Source organism: Hemiscyllium ocellatum, chromosome 12 (assembly GCF_020745735.1).
Source record: "Hemiscyllium ocellatum isolate sHemOce1 chromosome 12, sHemOce1.pat.X.cur, whole genome shotgun sequence".
NCBI lineage: Eukaryota > Metazoa > Chordata > Chondrichthyes > Orectolobiformes > Hemiscylliidae > Hemiscyllium > Hemiscyllium ocellatum.
In genome coordinates, this window is record NC_083412.1 from 80,551,313 (window position 1) to 80,567,491 (window position 16,179).

The 16,179-nt window shown below is 42.3% G+C and overlaps 1 protein-coding gene across 5 annotated transcripts in view; it reads left to right on the forward strand.

The window, feature by feature from the left end:
• The window catches only part of dop1b (DOP1 leucine zipper like protein B), a 143,056-nt gene extending 128,215 nt beyond the window's left edge, over positions 1–14,841 (forward strand). For all 5 annotated transcript variants that reach the window (XM_060833767.1, XM_060833771.1, XM_060833769.1 and 2 more), the window contains exons 33-37: positions 6,227–6,363; positions 8,153–8,202; positions 10,105–10,254; positions 12,041–12,170; positions 13,762–14,841. In XM_060833767.1, coding sequence (XP_060689750.1) covers positions 6,227–6,363; positions 8,153–8,202; positions 10,105–10,254; positions 12,041–12,170; positions 13,762–14,037 — 743 coding nt within the window. In that variant the 3' untranslated portion in view covers positions 14,038–14,841. The remainder of the gene's footprint in view (positions 1–6,226; positions 6,364–8,152; positions 8,203–10,104; positions 10,255–12,040; positions 12,171–13,761) is intronic.
• The last annotated feature ends 1,338 nt before the right edge of the window (positions 14,842–16,179 follow it).

Sequence of the window (16,179 nt, forward strand, 5' to 3'; positions counted from 1 at the left end):
CTACTTGAATTTTGTTTGAGTTACATTCATTCAAACAAGTGGGGAGTATTCCATCACATTCCTTACTTTGTAGATTGTAGACAGGCTACAGGGAGACAGGAGGTGAGTTATTCATTGCAGGCTACCTAGTCTTTGACCTGCTCATGTAGCCACTGTGTTGGATAATGAGTCCAGTTGTGTTTCTGGTCAATGGTAACTGCAAGGATGTTAATTGTAAAGGATAGACTGGTAATATCATTGAATGTCAAGGTTACTAGTGAGATTCTTTCTTGTTAGAGATAATCATTCAAGCACTTCTGTAGCATGAAGGTTACTTGCAACTTGTTAGTCCAAACCTGGTTATTGTCCAGATCGAGTTGCATTTGAACATGGACTGCTTCATTATCTGTGCAGTCATGAATGGTGCTGAATATTGTACAATCATCAACGAATGCCTCCATGCCTGACCTTATGATGGAGAAAAGGTCCTGGATGAAGCAGCTGAAGATGGTTGGGCTTGGGATGTTACTCTGAGGAACTTATGAAGAGATGACCAGAGGTTGAGATGACTGACTTCCAACAATGACCATTTTCCTTTGTGCTAGGTATGACTCCAACAAATGAAGTTTTCACCCTGATTCCCATGGACTCAGGTTTTGCTCGGGCTCCTTGATGTCACACTCAGCGGTAGTTTTGTTGTCCAGGGTAGTCACTCTCTTCTCCTTTCTGGAATTCAGCTCTTCTGCCTTTGTTTGAATCAAGGTTGTAATGAGGTCTGGAGCTGAGTGGCCCTGTGCCTGGAGTCGGACAAAGTAGGGGAGGTCCTTACTGAATACTTTACTTCAGAATTCGCTACTGAGAGGGACCATGACATTTCGAAGGACAACGTGAAACAGACTGATTGGCTTGAACAAGTTGATTGAAAGGTAACAGCACATGCTCCTTCCTAAGTCATGAGGATAGATAAACCCCCTGGGTCAGACGGGGTACATCCTAGGTTACTACAGGAATTGAGGGAAGAGATTGCTGTGCCTTTGGCGTCCTCACTGTCCATTGGAGTAGTACCAGATGATTGAAGGGTGACAAATATTATTCCCTTGTTCAAGAAAGGGAATAGGGATAATCCTGGGAATTAGACTATTCAGTCTTATGTCAGTAGAGGGCAAAGTATTGGATTCTGAGAGATGGGATTTATGATTTCTTTTAAAATCATAGTCAGTATTGCTTTGTGAGGGACCTCACAAACCTGAGTGAATTCTTTGAGAATGTGATAAAACACGTTGAAGATAAAGCAGTGGGTATGGTGTACGTGGATTTTAGCAAGGTGCTTAGTAAGGTTGCCCATGGTAGATTCATCTGAAAATGTGTTGCTGGTTAAAGCACAGTAGGTTAGGCAGCATCAGGAATGAGGGGAGTGTGCCAGGCAGGCTAAGATAAAAGGTAGGGAGGAGGGACTTGGGGGAGGAGCGATGGAGATGTGATAGGTGGAAGGAGGTCAGGGTGAGGGTGATAGGCCGGAGTGGGGTGGGGGCGGAGAGGTCCGGAAGAGGGACCACCTCTCCGCCCCCACCCCTCTCTGGCCTATCACCCTCACCTTGACCTCCTTCCACCTATCACATCTCCATCGCCCCTCCTCCCTACCTTTTTATCTTAGCCTGCCTGGCACACTCCCCTCATTCCTGATGAAGGGCTTATGCCCAAAACGTCGAATTTCCTGTTCCTTGGATGCTGCCTAACCTGCTGTGCTTTAACCAGCAACACATTTTCAGCTGTGATCTCCAGCATCTGCAGACCTCATTTTTTACCCCATGGTAGATTCATTCAAAGTATGGAGGCTTGGGATACAGGGAAACCAAAGTATGTGGTTATGCTGCAGCTCTATAGCGTCCTGGTTAGACCACACTTGGAATATTGTGTTCAGTTCTGGTCACTTCCTTATAGGAAGGATGTGGAAGCTTTGGAGAAGGTGCAAAGGAGATTTACCAGAATGCTGCCTGGACTGGAGGGTATGTTTAGATTAGATTAGGTTACTTAGTGTGGAAACAGGCCCTTTGGCCCAACAAGTCCACACCGACCCGCCGAAGCGCACCCACCCAGACCCATTCCCCTACTTTAGGCAATATAGCATGGCCAATTCACCTAACCTGCACATTTTTGGACTGTGGGAGGAAACCAGAGCACCCAGAGGAGACCCACGCAGACATTGGGAGAATGTGCAAACGCCACACAGTCAGTCGCCTAAGGCAGGAATTGAACCCGGGTCTCTGGTGCTGTGAGGCAGCAGTGCTAACCATTGTGCCACTGTGTTGTATGAAGAAAGGTTGAGGGAGCTAGGGCTTTTCTCACTGAAGCTAGAAAGGATGAGAGGTGACTTGGTAGAGGTGTACAAGATGTTGAGAGGCATCGATCAAGTGGATAGCCAGAGACCTTTTCCCATAGCAGAAATGTCCATCACAAAGGGGCATAATTTTAAGGTGATTGGAGGAATGTTTAGGGTAGATGTCAGAGGTAGGTTCTTTACTCGGTGATAGATGCGTGGAGTGCACTACCCATAGTGGTAGAGTCAGATACATTAGGGACTTTTAAGCGACTCTAGACACATGGAAATTAGTACAATGAAGGATATGTAGGTTGGCCTTATCTTACAGTAGGATAAGAGGCTGACACAACATCGAGAGCCAAAAGTCCTGTACTGTGCTGTACAGAGCCTTTCGTTCTGTGTTCCATAAAGAAGTGTAATACAGACGAGAAGGTGCAAGCAGTTACAGTTTGTTATTTTCAGAATTTTTGAACAACCAGTGAAATCAGTGTCCAAGGGCTTTTCTATCATCCTGTTTCTTTAGTAATAGTGAACCTGCAGGTGTCACTGAGTTCAGTCACTATTGCTCAATGTTGCTTTTCATCAACTGGTGTCTGCGCTTGCGTTTGAAGGAGAGATCCAGAGACAAAATGAGCTTTAGGTGGAGAGATTGTTTTCTATCCCTTGTTCACTGGGGAAAAGATTTGTTAACCCATGATAGGCCCACAAAAGCAAAATTGGCCAAACTCTACCAGAACACCCAGAATTCCCGAGCTGCTCACAAGCTGAATCAGACACTTTCAGCTCCCATGGACATACCAGAGCACCACAGATATCTGATTCCTGATGAAGGGCTCTGGCCCGAAACGTCGAATTTCCTGTTCCTTGGATGCTGCCTGACCTGCTGTGCTTTAACCAGCAACACATTTTCACCACATATCTCCAAGCCCTAAGGGCAGTTTCACAACCCAGCAATACCAATGCCAACTGAGTCAGAGAGGCACCAGCAAGGGCATGCTCCAGAACAGGACAATAGAAACACCTCATCCGTTCAGAAGAGACATTAACATCTACCTGTGAAGAAGAATGGAACCACTGTTACTGTCCGGATGTTGCATTGTGTGAACGAACATAACATTCATCTGATAACTGTTTTTCAATTAGCATCCTTGTAACTAGATTACTCCATTTGCAGACACATTGTAGTTTCCCCATTTCTTAATCAGTGTCATTGTGCAGCATTACGATAAAACTGGTCTCATCCTCCGCTCTGGGAAGAGAAATTCTGATCTGCCTGTACAGATTGTTGGTTCTGTATCTGCCTGGTCTATTTCTCTTCCAGGTAAAAACAATGACTGCAGTTGCTGGAAACCAGATTCTGGATTAGTGGTGCTGGAAGAGCACAGCACTTTGGATGCTGCCTGAACTGCTGTGCTCTGCCAGCACCACTAATCCAGAATCATCTTTCTCTTCCAGCGATATCGCTTGCAATAAACTGTTGGTCAATTTCACTTCGAGCGGTGTTTTGTGATCTCTAACCTATTGAGCAAATTTCTCCGGCATTCACAAATCTACATTTCCTTCTCTTATCTTCTCCAAAGCAAACATTTGATGATGGTTTGTTTGTACATGTTCCTGAGTCTGATCAGTTTTTCCAAATTGAATACTCTACGAACAACCTTTCATTTCATGTGATGTTTCCAAAAGGTGTGAATCAACTGAAAGATACAGATTTTTTTTCATATTGATGGTAATTTTGTTTCGGGCTGATATTTGCTCACTGGGTTTATGAGCTGAAAATGTGTTGCTGGAAAAGCGCAGCAGGTCAGGCAGCATCCAAGGAGCAGGAGAATCGACGTTTCGGGCATAAGCCTGATGAAGGGCTTATGCCCGAAACGTCGATTCTCCTGCTCCTTGGATGTTGCCTGACCTGCTGTGCTTTTCCAGCAACACATTTTCAGCTCTGATACTCCAGCATCTGCAGACCTCACTTTCTCCTCACTGGGTTTGAGTTTGGCTCAGCCTAGTCAGATGAGCGCATCAGCCATTTTAGTATATGTCCTTTTTAAAAACCACCTTTTGTTGATTTAAATTGTCAGCTATTAAAGTTGAATGGTAAAAGGTGTATATTGATGGTCTCTTTTCACTATAACATATTGCATAGGGATGATAACAGGTTGTGGGTTGTAGTGAGGAGAGGAGACAAGTTGGTATGGAGGATAATATCGCAGAAAGATATTATCTAGCTTTGCACAAAGAGTAAAAAAAATAGAAACGGTGAGACATTGCAGAGCTCTCAGCTGCAGAGGATTCTGGGTGTCCTCATGCATGAGTGGCAAAATATTAGATTTCTATCACCAAAATTAATTAAGGAAATTAAAAGAATATCATTTATTGCAAGGGAAATTGAATACAAAAGTAGGGAGGTTAAGTTTCAGCTATACAGGGCAGTGGTGAGAGCACATCTGGAGTACTTTATACAGTATAAGTCAGTTTATTTAAGGTTATTAAAAGATTGGAAGCAGTTCAGAGATTTAATATACTGTATTAATACACAGTTTGGGCAGGGAAGAGAGGGAGGGAGCTGTCTGATAAGGAAATGTTGGACAGGTTAGGCTTAAACCTGCTGAATGTTAGAAGTGTAAGAGGTGACTTGATTGAAACAGGCAAGACCCTTGACGATTGCTGTAGAAGGGCCATTCCCTCTTGGGCAGAATGTAGAACTAGGGTTCTTTGGTTAAAAATCAGGGGCTGCCCCTTTAGGAAAGGGATGAGACACACTTTATTCTGTGTGTCATGTCACTTTGGAGCCCTCCTGCTGAAAAGGCGGGGAAGGTCAGCCCTTGAATATTTTTAAGACAGAGGAGATTGATTTTTGTTGAGCAAAGGGGTGAGGTGTTGGCAGGAACGTGGATTTGAGTTACAATCAGATCAGCATGGTCTCATTGAATGGCGGAGCTGGCTGGAGGGTCTTGTTGACCTCCTGTTGCTGCTAAATTGTATATTTGTAGGCATTCCAAATCCAACCCACTTTTGTATCTGAGTGATGTTGTCTTTTGTAGATAGTCATAGAGATGTACAGCAGGAAAACAGACCCTACAGTCCAACCCATCCATGCTGACCAGATATCCCAATCCAATCTAGTCCCACCTGCCTACACCCAGCCAATATCCCTCCAAACCCTTCCTATTCATATACCCATCCACATGCCTTTTAAATGTTGCAATTGTACTAGCCTCCATCACTTCCTCTGGCAGCTCATTCCATATATGTACCATCCTCTGCGTGAAAACATTGCTCCTCGGGTCTCTTTTATATCTTTCCTCTCACTCTAAACCTAAGCCTTCTAGTTCTGTACTCCCCCAACACAGGGAAAAGATTTGTCTATTTACTCTATCTATGCCCCTCATGATTTTGTAAGCCTCTACAAGGTCACCCCTCAGCTCCCTCACTCCAGGGAAAACAGCCCCAGCCTGTTCAGCCTCTCCCTATAGCTCAAATCTTCCACCCCTGGCAACATCCTTGTAAATCTTTTCTGAACCCTTTCAAGTTTCACAACATCCTTTTGATAGGAAGGAGACCAGAATTGCATGCAATATTCCAACAGTGGCCTAACCAATGTCCTGTACAGCCACAACATGACCTCCCAACTCCTGTACTCCATTCTCTGACCAATAAAGGAAAACAAATCACATACTGCCTTCACTATCCTATCTTCCTGTGACTCCACTTTCCAGGAGCTATGGACCTGCATTCCAAGCTGTCTCTGTTCAGCAACACTCCTGGGGACCTTTACCATTTGAATAGAGAAGAAAGTAGATTTCTGCACAAAGAGAAGCAGTTAGTAGAGATCCTAAGTCTACAACTGAACAGGTTTTTATCTGCTTATGATGAGTTCATGATCCACTGTGGGACCACCTCTAACATGTCCATTCCCTCTCTTTGTAGAGCGCATGACAGAAACCCTTCGTGTGGGGATGTCCTCAGTTGTTACTGCCCAAATGTTTCTGACCTTCAGGGTGTTGCTGATGAGAATTTCTCCCCAGCATCTCACTTCACTCTGGCCTATCATGGTGACTGAGCTGGTAAGAGAAGAAAATTTTGTCAGTTTGCTCTGCCACACTGTGATTATATTCAAAACTGAGAGACATAATCGTGGTTGATTCTGAAAGAAGTAGCAAAAGTAGGTATTTGCCACAACATAACCACTGTCTTTATGCTATATTAATTTAGTTTGGACTAATATTCAAGAAAAATTTCCGAGAAAAACTCTGTGATCTATCGCAGAACCTGCTTAAAAAATACATTTCAAACCGTAATTGAAAGTTGCTTTACTTTAAGTTTCACCTGTCAAGTTGATTACTGTCCATGCAATGCTGATTTATTACATAGTATCAGCACTGAAATTTATTGGGAATCAACAATGTTACTGTTTCATTTGGGATAAATGCATTATTTTAAACTGTGGGGAAAAATGCACAAAAGCAGAAGGCATTTTTTATAATTGGCAAAATTCCATGTGTAACAAACTGATCTAATTTAACAATGAGCATCATTAAAATGTGCTCGGTTTGCTGAATCAGATACTGTTGACGTTAATTCTGCTTAGTGTGAACCAAGCTGAAAATATGTTGCTGGAAAAGCGCAGCAAGTCAGGCAGCATCCAAAGAGCAGGAGAATCGACATTTGGGGCATGAGCCCTTCAGGAAATTCCTGAAGAAGGGCTCGTGCCCAAAACGTCGATTCTTCTGCTCTTTGGATGCTGCCTGACCTGCTGCGCTTTTCCAGCAAAACATTTTCAGCTCTGATCTCCAGCATCTGCAGTCCTAACTTTCTCCTCTTAGTATGAGCCAACCTCAGATGTGCAATGTGTAACAGAGGGACGATTTGATTGACAAACCAGGTTATGTAATGAGAATGTTTTTTAGAGTGAATGGAATTGTACTTAACAAGAATTTCTGTACCATTAATTGTTTCCCCAGCCATAGGCAAAGCTGCACAATATTTTCCCCGTAATGTTAATGATCTCTTGGAGAATGATTACAGCAACATGTGTCTGCTGTTTCTCTCATTTTTAATAAAGTTTGTTTTAAAAAAGTTCTCATCAGTTTTTTCCCCTGAGGAAATAAAGCTATTATAAAATCATTAGAGCCATACAGCACAGAACCAGACCCTTCAGTCCAACTAGTCTATTGCCAACCATGTTCCCAAACTGAACTTAGGCCAAATACAGAAAAATGGGACATGTCCCTCCAAACCTTGCCTATTAATGCACTTATCCAAAAGTATTTTAAATATTGCAATTATACCTGCGTCCACCACTATCTCTGGCAGTTGAAGCCACAGACAAACCAGTCTCTATATAAAAAAAAGTTGACCCTCATGTCTTCCTACAATCATTTTCCTCTCACCTTATAACTGTGCCCCATAGGGAAAAGATCCTTGCAATTCACCTTTATCGCTACCTCCCATAATTTGTATAAACCTGTATAAAGTCACCCCTCAAATTCATAGGCTCCAGTGGAAAAGTCCCACTTATTTTCATAATTCACATCCTCCTATTGCTGTAGAAGAAGGCTATAGCAGTAATGTAATTGCAGCAGAGATCCCTTTTCCAGTTCGCTTCCCCAAGCAACATATGCCCCTCCTTTCTCTTGATTTGGACTAGTCCTGATTCTCTGGCTTGATTCAAGCGAACTGAAATAAAATATACTCTCTGCAAAACCATATATTTTTCCATTGATCTGCATCATTTTGTAGTATTATGCGATTTGAAAGTTCCTATTGTTGTAAAATTACCTTTTATAAAGGATAGAAAGGAATGCACCATTCTGTGGTTAAAAATACCAATGCCAATCTTCTTGTATTCTTTAGGTTCAGGTGTTCATGCAGCTGGAAGAGGATTTAATCGGAATTCTATCAAAGCAAGTTTCTTGGTTGGACTTTTATTTTACAGAAAAAGGATAACCAAAAAATCTCAGATCAAGAAATTTAAATTTAATTTAAATTTGTCACTGAGAACAAATGTTTTCTTATTGCTCAATGAGTAAATGCCTGTTTTTATTTATTATCGAATTGTTATAAAGTAACACTGACCCGTCTCTGAGCATCCCCATTCTCATCAAATTGATCCATTTTACTTTGAATTAAAAGAGACCAGTTTAAAATGTAACAATTGTAAAACATCCAACGTATAACAATGGAATTAGAGTATCAGAGGTTGAAAGAATTTATAGCATGTGTTCTAAAATGCATGAAAATGTGTTTTTTTTTGCATTTGAGGGTGTCACTGGCTAGGACCACATTTATTGCCCATCCCTAATTGCCCAGAGGGTATTTTAAGAGCCAACCACATTATTGTGGGTCTGGAGTTTCCTTCCTCAAATGACATGAGTGAAACAGATGGGTTTTTCCAACATGCAATAATAGATTCATGGTCATCATTAGACACCTGATTCTAGATTTTTATTTTCCCCCAGTGAATTCAAATTCCACTATCTGCCTTGGTAGGATTTGAACCTGGGTTCCCAGGACATGACTGGGGTCTCTGGATTAATTGTCCAGTGATAATACCACCAGGCTATTGCCTCCCCACCTCTAGACTTGAGTGAGATATCCAAAGATCTTATCAGATGGAAATAATTAGAGTAGTGATTGAACCAAGATTGCAACACTGAATACAAATGCTTGTGATGATGGCAATGACTCAGCTAAATTGTGATCAGTTCTTTGAAACCTGTGATGGCCTAGTGTCCAGTAGTTATAGTTTAACTTGGAAAAAGTGTTCAGGATGGTATAGTCGATCAGGCAGAAATGAAAATGTGGTTTGAAACTTCGCATGTCAACCAAAATAACGCAGCTATTTTAACAATGGAAGGGTCAGAAGAATGAGAATTGCAGGTGGGGTCAGGAAACATGCTAAAACTCATGCTTAACGTGAAATAATAAAAAGCTGGTATGACTGATGTGATTTGTTGCAGTATTGGATCAGAGCTTGAAGGATGCAGATTCAATCTTAAAAGTGGGGAAAAAAATGCAAAATATTAACTTAATTAGTGAGTGCAAGTTAATGTGTACGCTTCATAGATTCACGCCAGTGTGGCAGCAGACCATTTGGCCCATCGAATCCACACCCACCCTCTGAAGAGCATACCACCCAATCATGGTATCCCTGCATTTCCCATGGCTGATTCAGCTGGCCTGCACATTCCAGGCAATTTAATGCTGCCAATCCACCTAACCAGCACATCCTTAGACAGTGAGAGGAAACCAGAGCACCTCGAGAAATCACACGCAGACATGGGGAGAATGTGCAAACTCGACCCAGAAAGTTGCCCGGAGATGGAATTGAACCCAGGTCCCTGGTGCTGTGAGGCAGTAGCACTAACCATTGAGCCAACATGCCACCTAAATCAACTGCTTGCTGATTGTCAAGTCAAATCTACACTGTTCAAAATAGCAAAAACTCACTATTAGTTTCCACCCTAACCAAAAGAGAAATCATTCCTGATGTTGAACATTGAAGTCAGAGATTGCTGGTGTTATGGGAGGGTTTGTGTTGGTTTTCAGATGTTCTGAGTGTCGATGAGCCAAGGATCAGACTAATAGCTGAGAGCTGGTCAGCACTTACTAACAAATTGTTTGCATAATGGTGGCTATTGTAAAGTATCGGAAGCTGGATGGTACTCTTAGACAGTTAACTTAGTAAGGAGTACACTGTTCCTGGTGAGAAAATACCATGCAATTTGGAGGAAATTGTTTTATGTTAACCTTCAGGAATATAACTCTACATTCAGTGATGGTGGAATTGATACCTTTTTTTTCAGCAAAGCAGGTCAAAAATCTCAAGTTAACAATGGAAACGAATCCCTGTTGTTAGAAATGGAACAGAATGACCTCGACATGTATCTATCCGCTTGTAAATTTCTGGATACAGCACTCTGTTTTCCACAAGAAGCAATGCCTTTATTTCAAATGTAAGTCTGCTTATGGTGTGTGAGATGCTGCTTTCTTTTAATAACTCTTTGGTACTATGAAAAATGGATTTTATTTTGCTTATGTACATTTATTTCCTTAATACTCCAGAGATATCTTATGGGTTAAACACCGCAAATTAGAATGTCTAGATCAGTATAGTAAACTCCCTGGTTTCTGTCACGCACTAGAAATGCAACCAGTTACATGAATGAACACCATGGGAAATGGGTGGTGCTGGCTACATGAGTGAGCATCATTAGTTGCCAAATGCTAGGTTGCCAAATTGAGAGAACTTAGTGGAATTCTTACGCAACTGATAGATAATGGAGATTTTACTTGAGAATTCCCATGTAGGAAAAGGGAAATCTTGATGGTGTATCTGGCAATTATTAGTAAATCTCCCTTGCCCGAAGCTAACTTAGCTGATGAGTGAATGCATTAATTCTGAAACAAGTGCCAAGAATGCTGGCGAAACTCAGCAGGTGTGGCAGCATCTGTGGCGACAGAGTGAGAGTTAATACTTTGAGTAAGATATGATTCTTCAGAAATCTGAATCCTGATGTTGACTCCCTCCTGGAATACAGTTCCAAGGATGTCCTTTGACAACTCATCCAAGTGGCCGCTGTGCATGTGCAAGCCTTGGCAGTGAGTACCAGGAGGTGATTCACCTGCAAGCCTGATCCTGACCTTTTTAATCCAACACCAAATCTGAACATTCAATACCTCATGACTATATCTGGTGACTAAATTGTTTGCTGTCAATGAGCATTTATTTGAATCAGTTGCTAATGCAGAGGTTTTTTTTCTGCTACCCTGAATGTCCTCAAATAAGTGTAACTCCAGATCAAATTTAACATTTATCTGAGGTGTCCCTGGTTGATGGCTTTCCTTCCCCACCACCAACCCCCTGCCCTTTTCAAAGAAAAAGTTCCTTGTCCAGTTTAACGAAAGTGTGTGGGGTATTGTTTTACCCATAGCACACATGGAATTTTCCCTGGACAAAAATATATTTGGGTTAGTGGTCACTGTATGAGTAAAGTATAATTTGAGGACTGCTACACACTCTTTGGTATAAACCATGGTTGAAGGTGAGTGCATACACCTTGAAACATATGTTCACAGTGAATATTGATGTCCACTTGAAAGACCACATTGGGCTTCAGCATCTAATAATGGGATGATCCCTCTGACAGTCCAATTTTAAAGCAGTGCTGAGGGAGTACTGTAAGCCTAGATTGTGGGCTTTCATTTATATGGGAGACTTGAACCCATAGCTTGCTGGCTTAGAGTTAAGAGTTTTAACACCTAGTTACAGCTGACAACTGTGGGAGTTCCCTCTTACCAATCTATCTTCACAGGTGGGATTGCAGTATTCTCCTAGCCTTCTGTTCAGGACACAGCACAGTTAGTATTAAAAATAAAACTAAATTTTTATGCGTGATGTGTTTGAGGACGCTAGGTTTGGGCAAAAAAATGGAGTTAATGTAGAAATTCTGTGATTATTCAATTGAGTTTTGTAACAGGCTTGAGGGACCACATGGCCGAGTCCTGCTGGTTCTTTTGTGTTTGCATTTGATTTCTTCTTCACTGCCACATTGTCCAACTGTTATTGCACTCTGGGATTTGATTTCCAAGCAGGAGGTAATTAGAATATTGGAGCAAGAACCAACTTGGTCTGGTTGTAGTTCAGCTTGTTTCTGCAGTATTATTATTGTTCATGTTTTCACTGGATATTTTATATACTTTTGCTGTGTTGATGCTGAAAACCTCCTGTGATATTTTTAGGTACAGGTGGGCCTTTGTTCCAGAGGTGAATGCTGCTGATTGCAGTCCACAAATGGAAGTTGTGGAAATGTTCCAAGCTTATAAACCATATGCAGTACGAATTCTGGATATTCTGCAGCAAACAAATGGGGTAAATGTTATTCCTTTCACAACTTGGTAAACGTCTGATTTTTTTTTTTTCCCCTGTCAGGAGGCAAACCTTCAATTTCCTTTTTGGTTCCTTGGATTGAGCTATATCTGCATTTGTTCCATCCTCTGTCACGCAATGAAGGCAGAGATTACTATCTGAATATATATCAGTCATATCGCTAATTTTTAAATAACACAAAAGGAAAACCTTTTGAGTTATTACACCTTAGCCTCCAACTTGTTTTAGTTACTATTTCAAATTATTCACCTTGGTTAGGGTGTTGGTCAAACATTTGCATTAATTTGAAAGTCTTGCAACTTGAGTCAGTTTCATTCTGGCTTTGGTGACACCAATTTGTTTTCCCACACAAATGCTTGCTTTCACAGAAGTGCTTAAAGTTGTCAATGTTTAACTCAACTTCTTTGCAGATTTTGGATAGCTACTATTACCTTTTATTTCTTCAACTGGCTTAAATTTGTTACTGCATGTTCTGTAGTGAAAGATGTTTAGGGATGACTGGTATGTTTTCCCAAACTAGTGATTTAAGGAGACTATAAATATCCTTGAAACTTTTTCACACAGTGATCGTACTTCATATAATATGCATCTGTGTGTAATTACAGCAAACATAGGTGCTGGAAGGGATTAGAATAGGCATAGAATTCTGAAATTTCAGTTTCTGCCTGAAAGTTCCCCAAATAGTTGGTTCAGTTGGGACTGTCTGGAAGTGGGCCTGAAATGCACAGCAATGAGAATAAGATTTGATTTGACTTGATTTGATTTATTATTGTAACATATCCTGAGATACAGTGAAAAATTTTGTTTTGCGTGCTATCCAGACAAATCATACCTTAGATAAGTACAAAGCCACATGACGCCAGATTATTGTCCAGCGGGTTTATTTTTCAGAACATAGCCCCTTCTTCAGGCCATTTCACTTGACAAAGGAGCTACACTCTGAAAGCTTGTGATTTCAAATAAACCTGTTGGGCAGTAACTTGGTGTCATGTGACTTCTGGCTTTGTCCACTGCAGTCCAACACTGGCACCTCCACATCATTTTATAAGCACATTAGTGTATTAGAGCAAACTGCGGAACATAGTGTCACAGCTACGGAGAAAGATCAACTCTAATGTATAAGAGCTTTGTTCATTAGTTTGAATACAGCAGGGAAGAAGCTGTTCTTAAATTTGTTGGTACATGTTTTCAAACATTTGTATTTTCTGCCCAGTGGAAGAGAGTGTAATCAGGCTGGGAGGGGTCTTTGATGATGTTGGCTGCATTTACGGATACTATGAAATATAGAATGTGTCAGTGGAAGGAAGGTGGTTTTCATGGTGGACTGAGCTGCATTCGCAACTCTAATTTTTTGCAATCTTGGGCAGAGCAGTTGCCATACCATGCTGTGATACAGCTGGACAGGATGTTTTCAATGGCGCATCTACAAAAGTTGATAAGTGTCATTGTAAAGTTACATAGGATCTCAATCTCGCTAGGTTACATTGCCTGAAAATTGCTTTTATGTTTCTGCTTATGTGCAGAAGATGATGTATGCTGTGAGAAAGTGTTTTTGTTTTCTTATTTAATGCAGGAAGTTTACTGCGCAGAAGAAATCAATTCCAGTGACGTGTACGAATTTCCCCTCTTGATTCAACAATCTGTGTCCAGCATCCACACACTTGCGCATTTCTTCAGAATACTGAGTTGCATCTTTAAGACTCAACCAAATGGATCCCTTGAAGAACTAAGTACACCAAGTCTTCACAGGTCAGCTTCCATGATAGAACCAACCAACAGTAATGCTGTTTTACAACGAATAGAAGAAAATATTGCGCGTGACTTTTTGGAAGTGGGAATGGAACATTGAACTCAATGGAATGTATCTTAATTATGACAGTAAAACCTGGGTTACTGAACTAATTTATTATTGAGGATACATAAGAGAGGTTTTGTCTTTCTTGTGTCTTAAAGGTTTTGTAAGAGCAGAGATCCCAACACATTGAAACAGTGTTGGGACGAGTGAAATTAAGGAACTCTATTGATAGTATTGTCATTTTTGAGTGGTTTGCTTGTGGTGAAGGGCAGAATTACTTTATACTTGCTAAGAATCAACTTGTAACGGTTCACCTCTTGGATCCAAATCAAACCTTGAAACATGCTGTGCCTATTGGAAGAAGCCTCATCTGTATACTATGAAATACAATGAGTAAAATTCAGGGGCAACGTGAGCATCTCTCATCCAGAGTGGCAGTGGCCTTGTACTGTCTCTTCTCTGTTATGAGTTTTTTGTCAGTAAAATGGGGTACCTATAAAGTATTGGTACTGCTTATTCAATACTGTTAACTGATTAATTATTTTGGTTATCAACTTCACTGTGTATGTGTTTGTATATAAACTGTATAAATATCTATTTTCAAATGGTGCACTCTCTTTCTATCTAAATTACTCTAAAACTACTTTTTTTTTACATTACTAAATGGGCACAACAGACAAATAACCATGTGTGAGTTAACCTAATGAGAATGTAAACTTTAAAGTAAAAGGGAATGCTCATATTGCTTTAACTGGATTGGTCTTTGTGTTTACAGCCTTATTTTCAATCTGCAAACTTAATACTGTGAATGTACATGCCAAGAATGACCCGGTCACTAAATAAAATGCAGAATCCTGATATTACAGAATGCCCTTGATACCAGTGTTGTGTGTACTTTGGAGATCAGTTAATTACCTATGTACTGCTGTTGTCAGCCTTATTTTAATGCATTGAATGTTTACACACACTTCTTGGAAAAGCCTTGCTAATCTGTCTCTTTATAAAATGTTACTTGTTATGATCTCAACAGAAAACAAACAATTTAAAGAAATTTGAACTTTCAAGTTGATTGCTAAAAGGACAATGTTTCACATTTTCACTGGAGAAAATACTTTTACAGGCATACTTTAAACTATCCTTTAAATGGTTACTCAGTTCTCTCAGGATCAGTCTGAAATGTTTCACAGCTCAGAGGGTTTGCTTCTGTTCATTTCCTTTCTCAGCTTTGGGATTGCAGTGTACTAAGCTATCTTTTATGTTATAAGAATTTATTGGAGACCACACCCCCCTCCCTCTGGTTTCCCACTCTTCCCCCCCCCCCCGCCCCCCCCCCCCCCCTGCCCCCCCCCCATCTGTCCCCACGTCCCTCCCCCACCCACCCCCGTTCCCCCCCAACTCATTCGCCCCTCTGTCCTCCCCTGTCCGCTCCCCCCCGTCTGTTCTCCCTCTCTTCCCCCCCGTCTGTTCTCCCTTTCCTCTCCCCCCCCCCGTCTGTTCTCCCTTTCCTCTCCCCCCCCCCGTCTGTTCTCCTTCTCCTCTCCCACCCCCCGTCTGATCTCCCTCTCCCCCCCCCCGTCTGTTCTCCCTTTCCTCTCCCCCCCCCCGTCTGTTCTCCTTCTCCTCTCCCACCCCCCGTCTGATCTCCCTCTCTCCCACCCCCCGTCTGTTCTCCCTCTCCTCTCCCACCCCCCGTCTGTTCTCCCTCTCCTCTCCCACCCCCCGTCTGTTCTCCCTCTCCTCTCCCACCCCCCGTCTGTTCTCCCTCTCTCCCCCCCGTCTGTTCTCCCTCTCTTCCCCCCCCGTCTGTTCTCCCTCTCCTCTCCCACCCCCCGTCTGTTCTCCCTCTCTCCCCCCCCCCCGTCTGTTCTCCTTCTCCTCTCCCACCCCCCGTCTGATCTCCCTCTCTCCCCCCCGTCTGTTCTCCCTCTCTCCCCCCCCCCCGTCTGTTCTCCCTCTCCTCTCCCACCCCCCGTCTGTTCTCCCTCTCTCCCCCCCGTCTGTTCTCCCTCTCTTCCCCCCCCCGTCTGTTCTCCCTCTCCTCTCCCACCCCCGTCTGTTCTCCCTCTCTCCCCCCCCCGTCTGTTCTCCCTCTTTCCCCCTCCCGTGTGTTCTCCCTCCTCCCTCCCTCCCCCCCGTCTGTTCTCCTTCCCCCACCCGTCTGTCCCCCATCCGTCCGTCTCCCCCTCCCTCTGTCAT